This window comes from Calidris pugnax, unplaced genomic scaffold (genome assembly GCF_001431845.1).
Source record: "Calidris pugnax isolate Ruff unplaced genomic scaffold, ASM143184v1 scaffold326, whole genome shotgun sequence".
NCBI lineage: Eukaryota > Metazoa > Chordata > Aves > Charadriiformes > Scolopacidae > Calidris > Calidris pugnax.
The window spans coordinates 1,819,175-1,837,901 of record NW_015091265.1 but is presented as its reverse complement, the minus strand read 5'-3'; the positions used below and the strand labels follow the sequence as shown (position 1 = coordinate 1,837,901).

Sequence of the window (18,727 nt, the reverse complement as noted above, 5' to 3'; positions counted from 1 at the left end):
TATTTTGAGTCAATCAAAGTACACATATCTGATATTTTTACCCCTGAAAATGAACCTTTACCTATACACAACTATAAAACTATGCCCTAAAAGGTAAAAGCAAACTCACTTTTCTGTGTAATTGCATGTTAGCTAGTACACAGTATTCTGTAAAGCTCAAAAGGATTTTGTAGACTAAACCCCCAGCTTTTCCTTAACTTTCACATTTGGAATCTCTTCTTCAGGAGGAATCTTCCACCCAAGAGTGACAGTAAGTGAATCTGGATGTCCTATGCTCTTCCCATGTCTTTAGAAACAATTTCACTTCAGCACTATGCTAATGTCATTTCAGGCATCTTGAAAAATCCTTTTGTGTCCCCATTGCCTGTCATTTTAAACTCAAATGTTTGGCTTTACAAGTACGAACAGCTGTTCCTGACAGTTTTCAAGGGCTGGAGAGTGACTGAAAGTGTATCCCACTTGTGCAAACACAAGCTTGAAGGTCTGTCTTTAGAAAAGCCCTGAAGGATTGAAGGAGCTTTTTAAAAAAATACCTGTAACCACAGAGTGCAACCAAAATCTACTGCCAAAGTGAGCACACACACTTGGGCCAGTTTATCAAAACCTACAGTAGCATATGATATATATTATATGTAGTTATTATACTGATAAGCACATAGTAGGGACATCACTGTCTGGTTGGTTTAAATTCATTGGTATAAATTCAAATTCCTCCCTACTACAAAGTTAACATGGATTGATTTTCCATTTGCAAATCAATACCCATGTACTTTTCCTCCCATCATTCTCCCTGCATTTTTCTGTCTGGCATAACAATTCCCTTTCATAACTATTTTATTTTCTGATCATTTTGGTCCTTCTTACTCTGCCTTTAAAAATGTCAGTCTGGAAATCATGCCCACGGGGAGAGAGCCAGGCTGCTGGCATGGGGAGGACATGGGAGAGGAAGGATCAAAACATCACTTTTCCCAATTATGCCTTTTCCCTCGAAGACTCTTCCACTGGTCTCTTTGGAGCCAGTCTTTTTTCAGTGGTGCCCAGGGATAGGATAAGAGGAAATGGGCGCAAACTTGAATATAAGGAGTTCCACCTAAAGATGAGGAGGAACTTCTTTACTTTGGGGGTGGCAGAGCCCTGGAAGAGGCTGCCCAGGGAGGTGGTAGAGTCTCCTTCTCTGGAGACATTCAAACCCACCTGGACATGTTCCTGTGCAACCTGCTCTGGGTGGACCTGCTTTGGCGGGGGGTTGGACCAGATGATCTCCAGAGGTCCCTTCCAACCACATGTGATTCTGTGATTCTGTGGTCTCTGCCAGCGATGGCACAGCACAAGCAAGCAGAGCTTTGCTCCGACACGCTTCAGATCCTCTTATGGTGATACCTAACAGAGATGGGTTCTGCAAGACTAATGGGGTGCACTTGATAAGTATCTAAAGGGTGGGTTGAAGGAAGTTGGAGCCAGAGTCTTTTCAGTGGTTTCCAGCAATAGGACGAGGGGCAACGGGCACAAGCTGGAACATGGGAAGTTCCACTCAAATCTGAGGAAGAACTTCTTTGGGGTGAGGGTGACGGAGCACTGGAACAGGGAGGTCATGGGGTCCCCTTCTCTGGAGATCGTCAAGCTCCACCTGGATGCTCCTGAGTGATGTGCTCTGGGCAACCCTGCTTTGGCAGGGGAGTTGGACCAGATGATCCCTAGAGGTCCCTTCCAACTCTGACAATTCCGTGATTCCGTAATGACACTGTGCTGGGTTTAGGATTCTCTTTGTACCCTGAAAGCATGAGAAAACCAGCTCACTGAAAGGAAAACATCTTTATTTTTTGCCCAAAAGTGGAGGGGAATAGCTCACATTTCAGCCCCTGTACCATCAGCTGTTTTCAAACTGCAAGTGCCAGCCCAGGGCCACAGCAGGGTTTGAAATCCACCAAAGTCCACCAGTTTTGTTATCAGAGCACACCATCCCATCCAAATGCCTGTTTGGGAGACACAGGACACGAGCTCCAGCCTGGGGCTCACACCCCTCAGCCACCTCATGCTGCAGGAGCTGCAGGTTTGGCATCGTTTCTCCAGCTGAGGAGCTGGGGGCTGCCTCCTGGCTCACCCTGAGCTCCACATGGAGCTTGTACAGAGAGAGGCCACTGCTACCCTGCCATGTATGGTCCATCAGCAGGATTCATTCATATCTAGGAGCTGCCCTGGTTTAAGATGAGCAAGCTGCAGTGGAAGAACATCCATGGTTTTCACGATCAAAGGGGTTTTTCATTCAGCAAGCAGACAGCACCATCAGCAACATCTGCTGCTTACCCTCCTCCCCCTCCCCACCTTCTCTAAGATTATTTAAAATATATATTGACCAAGATGTGGTACACGGGTGAGCCCAAGATTTGTTTTAACCCTGAAGAGAGCAGCCTGCAATTATACTGCCTTTCGAATCAGAACTTCCATCACCTGCTTAGGAAAGTCACTTTATTTTTATTTATTTTTTTTTTTCAAAACGCTGTGAAGGAACAGGGCCCTTAGTAAACATGGATTGACTGCCCAGGTCTGCTGCAGATCTTTGTGTACGACCTCTGCCAAGCCTCTGCATCACTTATTTCTCCATAGGTAGGGAATAGTTATGTGTAATTACTACCCCAACCACCGTAAAGAAACACAGGACTAAAATCCCTGCTGTTCTCCTGCTACCGAAGACAACCACACCTTTAATTCCCTTTCCTAAATTGATGACCTCCTGTCCTAAAGTCACTGTCACGGGACTTCTCACCACGACGTGATGCAACTTCTGGAGCTTAAACCCAGCAGCCCTGTCGTGCTCCTCAGGAATGTTCCTTCTGTGCAGGACCTCCACCGGCATTTGCCTTCCTCTCAGCTTCTCCAGCCTCCCGACCATCCCAGAAGCTGCCTGCTGGACCATTTCCAGCTTCCTTTCTCCTGGCTATTGGCAGCCAGAAATCCAGAGTCAGTTTGGTAGCACCACAAATCCATTCCCACCCTTGCCTAACACACCTCGAGGTCCCATGTCTCTCTTGTGTCTGCATGTACACAGTAACTTAGTCTCTGCGGCAGTAACTGCTGATGCTTCCCCACTTGAGAGCAGTTATTTGACCTGAAAACCAAAAGTTTCCATCAAACTGAACTTTGCAGGCTCTTGGATTCCCTTCCAGGTCTACCATGGAGGTGTCCAGCTGACACACCTCCTCCCGGATGACATTTCTGTCCGTACAATGACTATACCTCTTGGCCTGACCACGCTCACAACTTTGTGTGGGCTGTGAGCTTTTCTCCCTGTTTGGTCCAAGCATCGTTTTTATCCCTTTCATCATTTGTCAGGAAAAAGGGTGTGCTCGACGAGGCCTGAGCACATTCCCGCTTGCAATCCGTAGTGCAGGTTTTCTCCGAAAAAATAATGCATTTTGTGCATTAACACAGCTGCTCTGCACCCAGACACCTTTCCAGTCATTTTTGGTACGCAAAACCTTAAAGATTTCCTGGTGAAGGAGCAGTTTGCTCCCTGGAGAGCTGAAGCCTACAGACAGCTCGAGTCATCTTTGAGTCCCTGCCCATGGCAGGGGGTAGGAAATTGGTGATCTTTAAGGTCCCTTCCCACCCAAACCACTCTATGATTCCATGATTCCATCTTCTGCCTCTGGGGGACAGGATGGCACGTTGCAAGCCTTGTCAACTGAGCCAAGAACATGACCACGCTTTCTCCCTGCCACCCACACTAAGAAATAGCTCTGCTTCAGAGCAGGAGCAATTCACACCCCTCTGCCTACGGATGCCAGTGAGGTCCACAGATCTGCCCAGAAGCCCCAGGAGGCATCTTTGCAGCCGCCGCTCCTTCACCAGCCCCGCTCAGGCTGAGGAGGAAACATCTGGAGGCTTTTTGGAGGCAGAACAGTGGCAGGACTTCATAGCAGATAAAAACATGGCTTTTCTAAATGCAAAAAGTCAGCACCTACAATGTGGAAAAAAGAAAAAAAAACAACAAACAAACCAACCCCAAACTTACCAGAAGCACAGAGCTTCACTGAGGATTTACCCACAAGTTGGGTTCTTAGGACTCTTAGCAGGATCCAGGTTTTAAAAAAGTATTACAGACATGGGCCCTAACCATACCCACAGGTTGGTCCTCAGAGTGTTCCTCCAGCCACTGCCCTGGCAAAGCAATTTCTGACTTTTGAAGACCTCTTTGCATGTTCCTCTTTCCATCAGCAGCCCCTTGCCAGATGGTTTGTATCTTGCTGGCCTGCCTCTTGCTTTTCCAGGGACTTGTGTTGGCTCCTACATGGTCTCTCCATCCCCAGCCTCTCACTACGAGCAGCAACATTTCAGGCTAGAGATCCCATAGAAATCAATGTCCCACCAGGAGATCTGCCATCAGGGAGCTGTCTTTTCCTCCCTGGCTTCAAGAAATTGTGCATCTTTTGAGGCACAGGAATGTTTCCACCAGCCAGCACCTTCTCTTGCTATTTGGGAAGCTCTATTGAAACAGGTGACCTGGTGCATTTCTGTCCTGGGTGGTGAGACACGAAGTCATGGATGCCCCATCCCTGGAGGTGTTCAAGGCCAGGCTGGATGGGGCTTTGAGCAACCTGGTCTGGTGGGAGGTGTCCCTGCCCATGGCGGGGGGGTTGGAACTCAATGATCTTGGAGGTCCCTTCCAACCCAAACCATTCTGTGATTCTGTGATTCTGTGTTAACCTCTGCTGGTTCACACTGGGAAGTCAAATACTGTCAATATCTGAAGGGATGGGAAGATGTTCATAATAATAATAATAATAATAGTAATAATAATGGCTACTCTGCAGAGATTTTCATGGGCACATGAATTGTCCTTCTGAGCTCAGGTGGCATTGTGAGCCCTGTGCACACACCTGCAGCCTGAGCCTTGGTCACAGCAGGCACTCCATGTGGACGTGCAGTGCCCATCTGAGCTCCTCTGAGCCAATGAGTTTAATTAGCAATGCCCCATCCTCTCCTAACCTCTCCTCCTCCCAGCCTACAGCTGCTTCTGGGTCCCTATAAATGGCAGACAGTGTTAGTAGAGACAAAATTTTAATAGTTAAGCAACAGGGGAAGGTTACCACAGGGATACTACTCCAATATTTGTCTTGCTTGTACTTGTAAAACACAATTTTAAGTGGTCTCTTCTATCTCTGCAGTAGGTACAGGGAAACTTTAAAACATGAGTTAAGAAGAATTCTGGTTTAACTCGGAAGGCAAGAAAGCAGAGCTAAGAAACACTGACTCAGAAAATCTGTATCCAGATCTCTAGTTCTGTCCTCTTTCCCTCCACTCCAATCCCAAAACACCCAAAACTGCTCCGGGGCGAGGGATCAGGGCCCTCGTGGTGGTGATGCCCTGGTGTCACAGCAGACCTCACTCTGTGACAGCAGTGGGTGCATTCTGCAGGTGGTTAGTAGGGAAACACTTAGGGCTTAGATCAGCGTTAGAAAAAGTCTCCAGACCTGAATAAAGTTCCATTCTTTGTCTAAATAAACAAGCATGGGTAACAGTTTTTTTTTTTTAGCTTTTTTTTTTTTTTTTTTTTTTAATAAGGAATGTTGTCAGTCCTATTTTATTACGAGTAATAGAAGGAGTTGAAAAAAATCAATATAAGCACTGTACCTAACCTATTTAAAACTACAATCACAATGTTATCTGAATGCCTTACAACATTGTTTAAATCCAACAAGTAGACAAGAAAACAACAAATCTATGCAGGGTTTTTTATACATATGGTGAGAAAGTTTTCAAAGTGTTAAAATATATTTTCTGTTCTGTATGTTTCTGGTACAAGGAAGTGATGTGTAGAATACTGTATATTTATGAACACAGCCTTGACTTATACAAGCAATAATCGACTTCAAAACATACAATGTATATCTTAAAATATCCCCTAGAGCTGCTCATATAAAGTCAAATCCAGCACCTACTAAAGTTCAGCCAGCTGACTCTCTTTGACTCCAGTGGGCAACTGACTATGCCCACGGTAATTGTGAAGTACCTGACAGTCTAATTGTATTCATATGAAAAAAATCACATTGCATAGATTTAAACAGGAAGACATGCAATAACAAGACAAGTCACAGTATAGCAAAACCTTGTTTCTTTGGTGAAACAGAAGCAGATATAAAAGTTACAAAGATTTTAGACTTTCATTCACAAAAAAAAAACCCCAGACATTCACATTATACACTATACAAGATAATAATATAAATAGAGAAAAGTATTATGTGCATTGTTTGGGGGGCGAGGGGTGGGGAATGAACCAGCCAGCACCGTGACACACTGCCACCTTGAACGCTCAAAGATTGGGTACACTGGATGGAGCAGTGAGGGCATTTTCTTCAGAGATGTTGCCTGGAACTCTAATTACTGTTCCTGATGAGCTTTGGCAAGGTCACCCCACGGGCAGCTCTGCCTGGTACAAACTCTTACGTGTTGGCTGGGTTTGAATTCTTTTCCTTTTCATTTCAACTCCTTGCATCATATCCCCACGCTAACACAAACCTCCCATCTGTGTTGGTATTCCTCATGTTATTTTAAAAGGTATATCATAGGGAACTTACTGTTCTTTGTTTTCACTTTTTTTTTTTCCTTTTTTTTTTTTCCCTTTTTTTTTTTTTTTTTTTGTCCCGTGCCCAAAGATGTGCAAGGCACTTTGCAGAAATAACAGTCCTTTCTGTGGAGAGGTCGTTTTCAAACGTTACCTTCTACATTTATTACTGTACACCCCCGGGTCAGCCGCCGCGCTGAACCAGGGTAAAAGAAATCATAACAGAAAACTCCTACGGACACACTGCACCAACTACAACCTACCACCTCTTCTTTGTGCACACACTTCTTCCTAGAAAGCCAAGATCCTGATTCTTCCATTTAAGTCACGCGGTTTCTCACCCATCTGACCGCCAACAAATGATCCTGTTTAGCAGGACTTTTGTTCTCCTGGGGAAATAGCAGTTGAACTGAAAGAGATGGTTCCAAAAGCGGAGCTCAGGGGCTAATACTGCACTGGCGAGCTCTTTTCATCTTCTTTGCGTGGGTAAAATAACATCCAATAAATTAAATCAGTATGGCTTACTTCATTTATTTATGTACGCTTCACAGCTGCAGCATTCATACACAAACATTCATTACTTTATAAAAAGATTAAAAAATGGTTATATATACAAAATTATTTACTTTTTTGATTTTTGTTTTTTTTTTACAAAAAAAAAAAAAAAATCCCCCAAACACCAGGTCTATCTCCATTTTAGAATGCAGAGACCTGTAATATAGACCTTGTGGTTAATGTCGTGAAAGAATTTTTTTTTCTTTTTTTTTCCTCTTTTTTTTTTTTTTCTCCCCCGTTTCAAAAAAAGTGGCCCTGGTTGATAAAGTTAATGTATTAGCACTTGGATTTTTACAGGCCCTCCTTGTCATAGGCAACTCCTCCACGCAGTCCTTTCCCTTGAATGGTGAAGCTGGAATGGAGAGCAGAAAAACAGTTCCACACTGCAGCCCCTAGTTCATGCTTCGTGCCGCTTTTATGTGCTCTGTCTAAAACTTGGCATCACACGGACACAAACTGTACCTCGGGTGGGAATCGGCACAGCTCCCATTAAAAAATTAAAAAAAAAAAAAAAAAAAAAAAAAAATTGGATGCTTTTATTAAAGGATCCTTTTTAAATATGTTTCAATAAAAAAAAAAAAAAAAAAAAAAAAAAAAAAAAAAAGTCATCTAACTGGTGTGTTTATCTTCACCTGGTAATAGCAAATTTCAGTCATTGAAGTTATTTCAACCATTTCCAGCCTAGGTAAACAACATAAAAACAAAACGTCATAAATGACTGGAGACCTCTGAGGCCATTCTAACCATAAATATGCCTGAAATTAGTGTGACTTTTCATTTTATATACAGGATTTCAAAAACAACACACAATTAAACAACATTAAAATCATCTTATTTACATTTTCATTGGTGCTAAAATCGAGCTGTTTAAATATTGCAGAAGGCTGGTATATATCATAAAATGGTCCACACTGATGGCATATAGAAAACTAATAATCTTTATAGGCTGGAAATGGTTTCCTTTTATCCCCATAAGCACTTCTCCTTTTTTTTTTTTTTAAATTTTCTGATAAACACCATAGTTTTGCAAAATGCATTGTGAATACCGCAGTCCATAGTTTCAAAACAATTTCATAATACTCCTATAAGTGATAGAAAAGGCACAGAAAGTTACGACTTTGGCTGAAATGGTGGAAATCCCCATTCACCATTTAGCTCTCAGCGCCTTGAGTCCTGCCACGTCCTGATCCAGCGATGATAGTGTTTTGATGAATTTAACGACGTTCCCTTTCCCGATGAAGAATGTTTATAGTAGTATTTCTTAGAGTAAGTCCTTTGGTATGTGGACGCTGCAATGAGAAGGAAGAAAAAAAAGGGGAAATTAATTTAAAATTACTTAACTACAAATGGGCCGTCTATACTTCACATTACAGTGCCATTTATTCTTGATTAATTAGAGAGTTAACAAATGATTAACTGGTATTATGACCATGTTACAGACAGGAAAGGCATCTCTTACACACAGTTAGACCACAGTTGCAGAAAGAATTATTAGGGACCTCTTGATTTCAGGGGCTTTGTAAGAGTGTTGTTATTTACTTTAAAAGAATCTTACTGGCTTCTGTAAAATCAGAAGAACATTTTCATTAGTTTTGGAGGCCAGACAGAGTGAGCAGTATTGCTGTCACAACCCGTCACACCAGATTTGCACTTCTCTTAAAATACAAAAATACATGTTCATTAGTCTATTAGTCTATTATTAGTCTATTAAATTAGTCTATTGTTTCTGTTCCAGCACTGGTTTGCTTTCAAAGAACTCACGATTCATGCAAGTAATTTTAGGCATATCCCATCTTCCATTCCCTTGACACCGGATGGTTGGAATATGACGCTGGATGAAACCATCTTTGCAGTGGTATCTAATAAGGGAGTTGATCTCATAACGAGGTTTCATCTTCCCAAAGGTCTTTGCGTTTTCCACAACAGGAGGCTGACCGCAAGCCACTGGAAGGAAATAAAACATAACCCAAAACATCAGTTTGTAAATGCACTTCTGAATATGGTACCGACCTCTACACCCTGGCTAAGGGAAGGTGTCAAGGGACCTCAATTAAAGTCCCAAGAGACACATCCAAATAAGGACAAGGAGATCAGTCGTTTCTGTAGTTCTGCAAATTCTATACCAAATACGGTAATGACGAAAAGTGGAAAATAGCAGATAGTGTCGTTAGTATTACCTTTTTGGTTTAAATTTCTGGTGTGAATTTGAGCCAGAAAGGTTGGCATACTCACACAAAGAAATGAGGAATTTTCATTGGAAAGCTGCAAAACCTGAAAACCTGTCAAGTTATAGGACTTTAAGAAAAAAAGTCTCATTTTCAATACTTGTCATGTCCTCCTCAACAGTAGACTCTTAAAAGCACCATAAACTGATGGATCTGTCATGGCTCAGAGAGCATGTTAAAAAAAAAAAGTTGTAAATGGTAATTGGGAACAATCTTTGAACAAGATTTTGGCTCTTTCTTTATTTTGCCAGTCTGAAGATGCAGAGTCAAATCCTAAAGTATTGCTGCTGTGCAGCTGCTGGTTACAGTCAGGTTTCCTGTAAATACCAGCATTATTTCTGTGCTGTTCCAGATTCTGGCGGTGCCATTAAACTGGATGTTTTTGGAAAATAGGAAGACAAGGGCCAGCATTACTGGGTGGGTGAGGAGTACGCTCAACCCAAGCTGAGAAGCCAACCATCTACCAGCCATCAGCTGCCTGCTCTGACTGCCCACCCATCTGCTCCTGCCCACATACTGCACCATAAAGCCATCCCAGGAAGGAAGAGCTGGTAATATTTCCATGGTGTGCAAGAACAGCAGGCCTGCCAGGGACGTGAATGCCTCTTTTGCTGAGATCTGTACCTAAGAATAAATTTGCCTGTTTGTTGCTTTTTTTTTTACCATGAGTTTCAACTGTGTAGGCTTTGGTGCCCGAATCAAGAACAGACTAAGTAGAGATGTAATTTGCGCATACAGGTGAAGGATGGATTTGTGAGGCTAACTCAGCTGAGGGCTCACTCTACTGGTCACCTGAAATCAGCTAGAATTCGTCATTTCAACTTTATAAAACAGGAATTTAGAAAATTACGCTATCATTACTGGAAAGTTCGTACCTGTTCCTTTCTTGCAGGTATAGGTAAGGTGGTAATTGCATGGTACATCATTCCACTGCCCATTCTCGTGCCATATTATAACAACACAGTCTTCTCCAGCAGAAAAGAAGCTGTCTGGTTGGTTTGGTCGCCAGTTCTCATATTGCTGCAGAAAAGAGGAGCAAAACCATTATTCCCAGACCTGGAATATTTTTACATTCCATTTTGCAGCAGAACACACAATATTACCTTTGGTGAAGAGCAAACTCAATTGTTTGATTCAGGCTGTTAAGCACAAATTAAACATAGCTAAATTTATAATATCCTCCCACTCTAATAATAGATTATCTTAATGGGAAAAAACATAATGATCTAACTTCTCACTTACTGTAAACTGATATCAGGAGAACAAAACAAAGTGACAGAATTCAGCACAAGTAAAATCTGATCCTAAGTGTGTTGCAACACACTCTTTCCTACACAGACAGACATGAAGTGGAATGCCAGGAAATGCAGTAAATAGCCCATAACCCTTGTTAGTCCACGTCTACTAAATGACAAATGACAGGCTAGCTTCTCAGACTCAAATTATTTATTCTGTGACTTCATTTTACAAAGTCATTCAATGGGATGATGTGTAGAACTAGGTGTAAAATAAGTAAAGGTGTCAGAATGTGTCCCCAGATCATTGCAGGTTGATATTGCCATTAAAAAGCCCTACATGGCAGACTGGGCATATACAGCAGCCTTTCAGCTTTAGAAATGAGGATCCAAATTCTGCCCTCTGTAGAAAAGATAGTTCCAGACATCTACAAATATATACAAATTAAAACCAGAAACTGGCACACTAGTTTTAGAAATAGAAATCTGATTGTTGGTATGCACCAAGAAGAAAAAAAGAACCTTCAAATAGCTGAAAAGTATCTTTAGCATAAAAAAAAAAAATAGTTTCTTAGCCCTGCACCTGGGACACAACATCTGGTGTATCGATTTGGGCAGGCTTCATTCTTTGGGATCCAAGCTGGCTACATGCAGGTCTACGCTCATTTAGCTACACAGCTCTGCAGCTTTCAGCTCTGCATCTACCCAAAGATATGTCCCTACCAAGAGCTGTGAGATGCTGGCTGCAGTGCACAGCTCCCTGCATGGGCTAAAAATGCATTTATTCCACTGCAGAACGCACCCTTTCAAGCATGGCTAAGCTCATCATTGCACAAAGTCATTTCTGGATCAAAATTAGGGAGGATTCAGTTTGTTTTTTCAATCAATAAGCAGGAAATACAGAAACGAAGGGAGTGTCACACCGTTTGAAAATCTATGCAGTAGTCCTTGGCAGGGGACATACAGTCTACTGTCCTTGCAGTCAGCAGAGGTGGGTAGTCTTTATCCCACTTCTTGTCTCCTCATGATCCCAAATGAAGCACAGTAATTTGAGATTTGCATAACATTATGTAAAAAAAAAAAAAGGCGGGGGAGGGAAGATTTGGGAAACTATTGCTAGTGATTTTCTTTGGGATTTCTGTTGTGTCACTCCAAGAAGAATTTAATGAAGGATAAAAATAGATATCTGAAAGGGCTGGAATTCACATAAACGCCAGACATTAACCAGGCTGCTAGCCCCTTGTATGGTCAAAATGACACAGTTTCTACAGTGCTTATATTTCCCTCAGTGCTTACATCTTTCTGTCTAGAGCTGGCCCATATAAATGTCATAAAAGTTTAGCTTTCTATTTTCTTAACTTTATGAAATAACCACTATACACTGCCTGCGTGAACACATTTTAGAAATAAAGTTAACATATCCCACACAAGTAGTATTTACCTTACAATGAATCAAACTACGAAAAAACTGAGTTAAGTACTTAACCTTTTCCTACCACGTGTCATCTTACCCATCACAGGTTTTAATTATCCAAGCAATTTAACAATCATGGTCTAAATAAATTTGTTCTGCACTGAATTTATTACCTCTAATAAAACATCCCCCTTTTTATGTGGAACTAACGTAATTCCATCTCTACATTTCAGTGTTTAATAGTCCTAAACTACAATACACACTAACTCATTTACTCAAGTCCAGAATTATTGCATTGCACATTAGCTTATAAATCAGATCACGAGTTTTGCAAGCACAGTAGCCAAATACCATACACATGAGTCAAATGGGGTCTGCAGCGTGGGGGGCTTCCTGCAACACCTACTGCAAAAGAGAAAAGCAAGTTCTGTGTGTATCTCCTGAGCTAGAGAGAAGGAAAACAGGGAGGGAGGGATGCCCATGCACGGCATATGCCATGCATATTTTCAGCACTGGTGAGGCCCCACCTCGAGTGCTGTGTCCAGTTTTGGGCCCCTTACCACCAAAAAGACATTGAGGTACTGGAGTGGGTCCAGAGAAGGGCAACAAAGCTGGTGAGGGGTCTGGAGCACTAAGGAGCAGATAAGGGAGCTGGGGTCGTTCAGCCTGGAGAAGAGGAGGCTGAGGGGAGACTTTCTTGCTTTCTACAACTCCCTGAAGGGTCTCTTCTCCCAAGTCACAGGCGATAGGACAAGAGGAAATGGCCTCAAGTTGTGCCAGGGGAGGTTCAGGCTGGATATTAGGAAAAATGTTTCCACTGAAAGGATTATGAAGCCTTGGAATGGGCTGCCCAGGGAAGTGGTTGAGGCACCATCCCTGGAGGTATTTAAAAAACGTCTTGACATAGTGCTTAGAGACATGGTTTAGTGATGGTTTTTGTCAGAGTTAGGTTGGTGGTTGGACTAGATGATCTTAAAGGTCCCTTCCAGCCTAGACAATTCTATCATTCTATGGTGAGTATTAATGCAATTTAGAGTGCTCCAGGACCGCTTTTCCAAAAGGGCATTTTGGAGTGGCTGCTGAGCCAAAGGTCCAGCACCTTTTTACATCAGAGCTGGTTAAAGATGCAGGAATCTGATGGGAAAAGGTCGTGCTACGCCAGCACAGAAAGCTCCTGGCTGCTAAACCAGCGACGGCTGAGGGCACACACTCACTGAAGGCTTAGGTTTGCTGGTGGCACGGCCCCAGGTTCCTGCCACATCTCCTCTACACAGAGAGCTGCAATGCACCTCCAGGAGCACCACAAAGTATCATAAATCGGTGTGGGTTTGACTCACGCTGCCAGGAAATCTGAGTGGTGCCGAGGTGGGGTGAGCAGAAAGAAGCCATCACCTCTCACTGTCAGCTCTGAATGTCTCACTACCCAGCCCAACTGAGGAGCAAGAATTGCCAACGTTAAGTCAGGAGTGTGTGCGTGGTTGGTTACACTCCTCAGAGGATGGGTAGCAACTTCTTAAGCTGAGGCAGCCCAACTGCTTTCAAGAATATTCCCAGCCATACGGACACATAAAAAAATTAAACAGCCAGGTTAGTGGAAGGAAAGTGATCAATAACATCTTGACAGCAAAGGAAAGACTTCTGCAGCTCTTGCAGCTGTTTCTTGTGGAAATGATACTAGAGAACTGCTTGCTTCCATAGGGATCAGAGTGTGGGAATGAGGGATATTTAATGGCTATTGGGGGCGTGTGAGCTAGAGGTGCTCAGCAGCTTGCCAGCTCCCACCACAAGCCATAGACTCCATATGCTCTTACTTGCCTTGCCATAATGACTCCAAAATTTGTGTTTGCTTTGTTGGCAGGGCCGCAATGTAATGGCAAAGGATTATATCTAGGGCCTGTGGTTTACTCAAGAATGTCTGATATCCTCCAGCGTGACTTGCTGTTACCTCACATCTGATATCGTCATTGCACAGATTTATTTTGGCTGAATAACTCTGATTCTGCTTGGGTTTAGTGCCAGAATTGCTTAGCAGAGGAAGTTCCAGACTGCTGAATTGCTTTCTTAGGTCTCCACCCAGCTCTTCTGTAGTTTTTCAATTCCTTATTTAGCCACCGATAATGGGATAATGATACAAAAAGATTCTCACAGTTTGAGTGGAATAAGTTGCTAGACAAATAAACTAATATTTTGCTTTCCTGTTATGGACTACATTGTTGCATGACCACAAGCATGATCCTGGTTCTCACTTACACTGGTGTAAATCAGGGATGCCTGCGCTATCTCTAGTAAACCTACATCAGCAAAAAATTAATGGGAAAGGACCAAATCCCAAAAGTCACATACTGATTCATACAGTTTGTTTCCAAAGGTATGCCTTACAACCTCTCAAACCACATATGCTAAGAGTAACGATCCCCCTACCCTTGCTGTTAAGTGCAGTTAGCATCTAAGATACTTAGGTCATAATTATACTGTTGGGAAACACTGCTCAAAATACCCTGAACAAGATGCCCTTTTTGAAGTGACTATGTCATTTCAGATCCCTGCATTTTAACATATTGCTGTCTTTTAGAAAAGTATATTGTACAAAAGAGGAAAAAAAATAAAAAAAATTAACTTCATTACTTGGCAACTCGTACCATTCAGGTTTGTTTGGCTTTTAAGATCACGTCCAAAAAAAGATCAGCCATATTCACAGACGAGCCAAAAAACTGCTGGCTTTGTTCCAGCCACACTGCTGCTAGGTTATATCTTCATGTAAACTGTTATTGCCTCAGCAGACCAACGAAACCGCACCAAGGAGCACCCTGTCTCAACTGATAAAGCTCTAGACATCCTTTTGCCAACAACCAAGCTTCAATCAAGACCTTTAGCAATACTCTTAGCCGCATCCTTCATAAGATATGACTTAAACGTCTGAAAACCTAAGTAGACTCAAATGCTAAGTTAATACATGGAAGAAAAGTTGCTATGACCTTTTCAGTCCTCAGAAGAAATGCTGACGCGAGGTGACTGCACAGAGGGCCCTAAAAACTATGACTACCCTGTTTTTTCAGCAACATTCCCGTAACACCTGTGAAGTTCTGCCCCAGATTAAAATGCAAAGCACTTCCAGGCTGTACATTTTAGGACATATAATCTTAATTACCTACATGACTCAAAACGTACTTCAAAGGAGGTTTGGCCCTTTTCTCCTCCAGCTGAGAAGCATGTTCTGCTGAGGTGGCTGTGGAGAGGGGAGTTCAAAGGCTGGAAGCACCACCTCAGGCTGAGGCAGACACCACTGCCCCAGCCCCTCTGCAAAGCTCTCAACACCCACGACAGCGAGACACTCGCATTTTCTTACTAAAAACCTGAGGTTTCTGTGTAATCAGGTAACTGCAGGACCTAGCCTTGGTGACAGGATTTTGGTCCCTGTACATTCATGTGGTCCTCTGGGAGGCACACCACTGATCTGTCTCACCATCATTTCAGGCTGAAAACTGGAACTTCTATTATGTCCTTAATTATACAGTAATAATTAATTAACCTTTCTTGTAGCGTTTTTATTTGTTGACAGCAAAGCCTGCGCCTACACATTGCATTCACTTGGTCTCACTTTCTCTGCTGAGGAGCACTGAAAATTGTCCTGCAGAGAGAGGGTGGATGGTCCACGGGTTAGAGCTGCAGCTGAGACGGGGTTCAGCTCCTCAGGCTTCCTACGTGGCGTTAGACAATGCGCTTGGCTGGCTGGTTCCCAGTCTGTAACAGAGGGACAATGTACTCCCTGGCCTCACAGGAGGAGCTGGGATATGATAGTTGCAAAAGCCCATGAAGACATTTTATTAAGTTCCATGTTTTGGGGGAGAATTTCCTTATATGGTATTGAATTAACTCACAGCCATGATCTGCCAGTTGGGTGACAAGCTGACTTTTCACATAAATTAAATCTAAGAAACCCAGGGTTACAGCAAGAGCTGTAAAGCAGCTAACCTTGTTAGCTAGTCAGTACTTTTCTCATTCAGATGGCTGCTAGTTAAACTGAATGAGCACAGCCTTCCCATCAGGAACAACATCCTACCTTGTGGGAGGATTTGTTATTTAAATTTTCAGATAACCAGCCTTATTTGAAGGACTCATTTCCTTATTAATGAGTAATCCACTCAGCTCGTTCAGATGTTTGCACTGCCAAAGTGAATCTAGGAGTAAGCAGTATCTCAGCTTTGTGACACTCAGAAATTTCAGCCGTTCCTTTATCTCCAAAAGGACCACCAAGTGGCTGAGACCAATCACTTGGGTTTTGCTTTCTTAATGAAACACAATAAAATAAACTACCGATGCAAACCAAACCTTACTGCTCGACCTCCCTATTGTGTAAAGGCCAATAATCTTTTGTACATAACTAAAGCTGGGAAATAGTTTACTTGAAATAGATCTATTTAGATTTATAGGGTTAAGGCTTTTTCTTCTGGGAAAAGGAAGCATGTTTTCAGCATGTTTAAATAAGCTTAAAGTACAAATCTGTCTTGGCACTTTTTGGCACTTGGAATTTCCAATGTGATTTTTATTTTCTTTCATTCTGGCTGATTCCCTATCTGATGGCTTCTTAATGCAAGACTAACAAGGCAAATTAAAAGAAACAAGGAAAGACGTAGGCACTGGCTGACTGGATACTCTCTGTGCCATTTCACTGGAAAGTGAAGCAACATTTCCTGCCTGGTATTTATCACTAAACAAGCTGAAACCACCACTGCAAAGCTTACTGGCTATTGTCCCTTTTTCTCTGCCATAACTCTGATAAGAGCAGGGATACGCTGTTTTCACAATAGCAGACAAATTCTTAGGAATCTTTATCAGGAAACCCCCCGAGCAAGTCCCTCGCTGTGGTGGTTCTGTTATAAATGGATAGCTTAACTAAAAATTACATCTCACTTTCAGTAAGTTGCGGCAATTACCCAGTTTTATAGGTTGGCTGAACTGCAACAAGATCAGCACAAGAGTACAATGAGTATATGGATCAGCTCAAAAAACCCTCGTTTGTGGCTTGCGCTGTTTTACAGCACTGATTCTGTTACATGAGACACTCTTGGGAAGTTTGAAAGGGATTGCATTTTCTTTCAATAGAAAAAAAAATCAGATTACTGTGAAGATTTGGCAATGTCTGAAATACTTCCATTAAGTTCACCTAGTATTTTAATGCATTTATACATTGGGGAAGACAAAAAACTACCTTATAGCAAGCATAGGCTCTGTTTCACTTAATTTCACCCTGGTCCTGCAAAGGATTTTTCTGTTTAATTTTATGAATGGCAGCAGTCTGACAGAACTCACCAAAAGCATTTCATGAGATTAAAAACCCCATTCACTGACTGCTTAAGCACACACCTTGCTTTAAAGACATAGGTGGTACCCTAAACCCTATAGGGTAGATCTCATCCACTGTTTAGAGAACTTCTAAAATAACTTGCTGAAGGAGGGACCAAGCTAAATGTGTTGGTAAATCTTTGCCGGGAGAAACACTAGTCAATTTGAAGACAACTGCTGCATCTAAACTTATCTACAAGCACAGACAAAAATCACATGTCGTGATCCTGATATTTTTTAGATCATAGTTGAACGGCTTCCCTCAAGCCCCTAGTCTGGGTTTTATTTGCATGGGATTTGGGAAACTGGCAGGATTTGGGCCAGGCAGGCACCCAACACTCCCCATTACAGAGTCACACTGTGAGCAAGACAAACTCCCAGAAGGAGCTTTGCTAAGGACTTTTGCAAAAGATTTCACTTGAAAGGATTTTTTGGTAACAGCACAGTGGGATTTGATTTCCTATGCAACAGCTTGAAAAAAAAAAGGATTCTGAATACCATACACTCATGTATATCCATGAATATCCACAAACACTGATCGCAAATTGAATAAGCAACTGAATAAGATCTATCAAAAAGAAGAAAAAAAAAAGGGTGTGTGTGTGGAAGAAATCTAAGGAATACAAACGAAGCAAGTGAAAAAGGCTACCTGATGAAGTTGGAACATAAAAGCACTATCAATTCTATCTTTTGGAGGGAGCAGATCGTACGGGGGAGCAGAGGAGTAGCTCTTTGACGTTTTTTAAAGACAATACCGTAGCATGAGAGCTTTTCCAGGAGCAGAAACCACTAAGCGTGGCAAGAAGCTCCCACTAGATGGCAATGTCTACTCACGCCTGAGCCCAGATACCAACGGAGTAGTTCCAAAATCATCATTGTTCAGTAAATATATCTCTTCTATTAACTCTTTAAAACCTAATTGAAGCCAGTGGACACAACTCCACCGGTTTTTGTCTGCTCTGTACCAACTCTTCTTAAAGTAATAACTCCCACCATGGTTCACACACTGCATAGTTCAATTTTGTGGGTATAAAAACCCATCTGTGCTAGGTTTCCAGGAGTCACCTTAGTACAGAAACTTAAAAATTAGTGACAAAGAGCTGGAGAAATTCTCTTGCTAATGGGTAGGTGTTTTACTGTGGAATAAAACTGTGGTAGGGTGTTAAATGTTGATTAGTGTAATACACGTTCTCTGGGAGTCACACTAACATAATTATGTATTATCGACACCATGCAAATTGCGTGGGCTGTGACTTACTCTTTTTGTGCACAGCTACCAGGAGAGCCACTGAAAAAAAAAAAAAAAAAAAAAAAAAAAAACCTGCCATTTTGCAGGCAGATAGCCTTCAGCTGTGGGGGGCATTAACATCTAGCCATTGAAAGCAATCCAGCC

General features: G+C 42.3%; 1 protein-coding gene across 2 annotated transcripts in view; it reads right to left on the bottom strand.

Annotated features, from left to right (window-relative positions):
• Positions 1–5,550: 5,550 nt before the first annotated feature.
• VCAN (versican) overlaps positions 5,551–18,727 on the bottom strand; it is a 117,085-nt gene continuing 103,908 nt past the window's right edge. The window contains exons 13-16 of one of the 2 annotated variants that reach the window (XM_014960516.1): positions 10,218–10,362; positions 8,879–9,061; positions 8,266–8,406; positions 5,551–7,469 (exon numbers count right to left, since the gene is read on the bottom strand). In XM_014960516.1, the coding sequence (XP_014816002.1) occupies positions 8,276–8,406; positions 8,879–9,061; positions 10,218–10,362 (459 nt within the window). In that variant the 3' untranslated portion in view covers positions 5,551–7,469; positions 8,266–8,275. Of the gene's footprint in view, positions 7,470–7,704; positions 8,407–8,878; positions 9,062–10,217; positions 10,363–18,727 lie in introns of those variants that run through there. The other variant, XM_014960517.1, reaches the window with a different exon arrangement.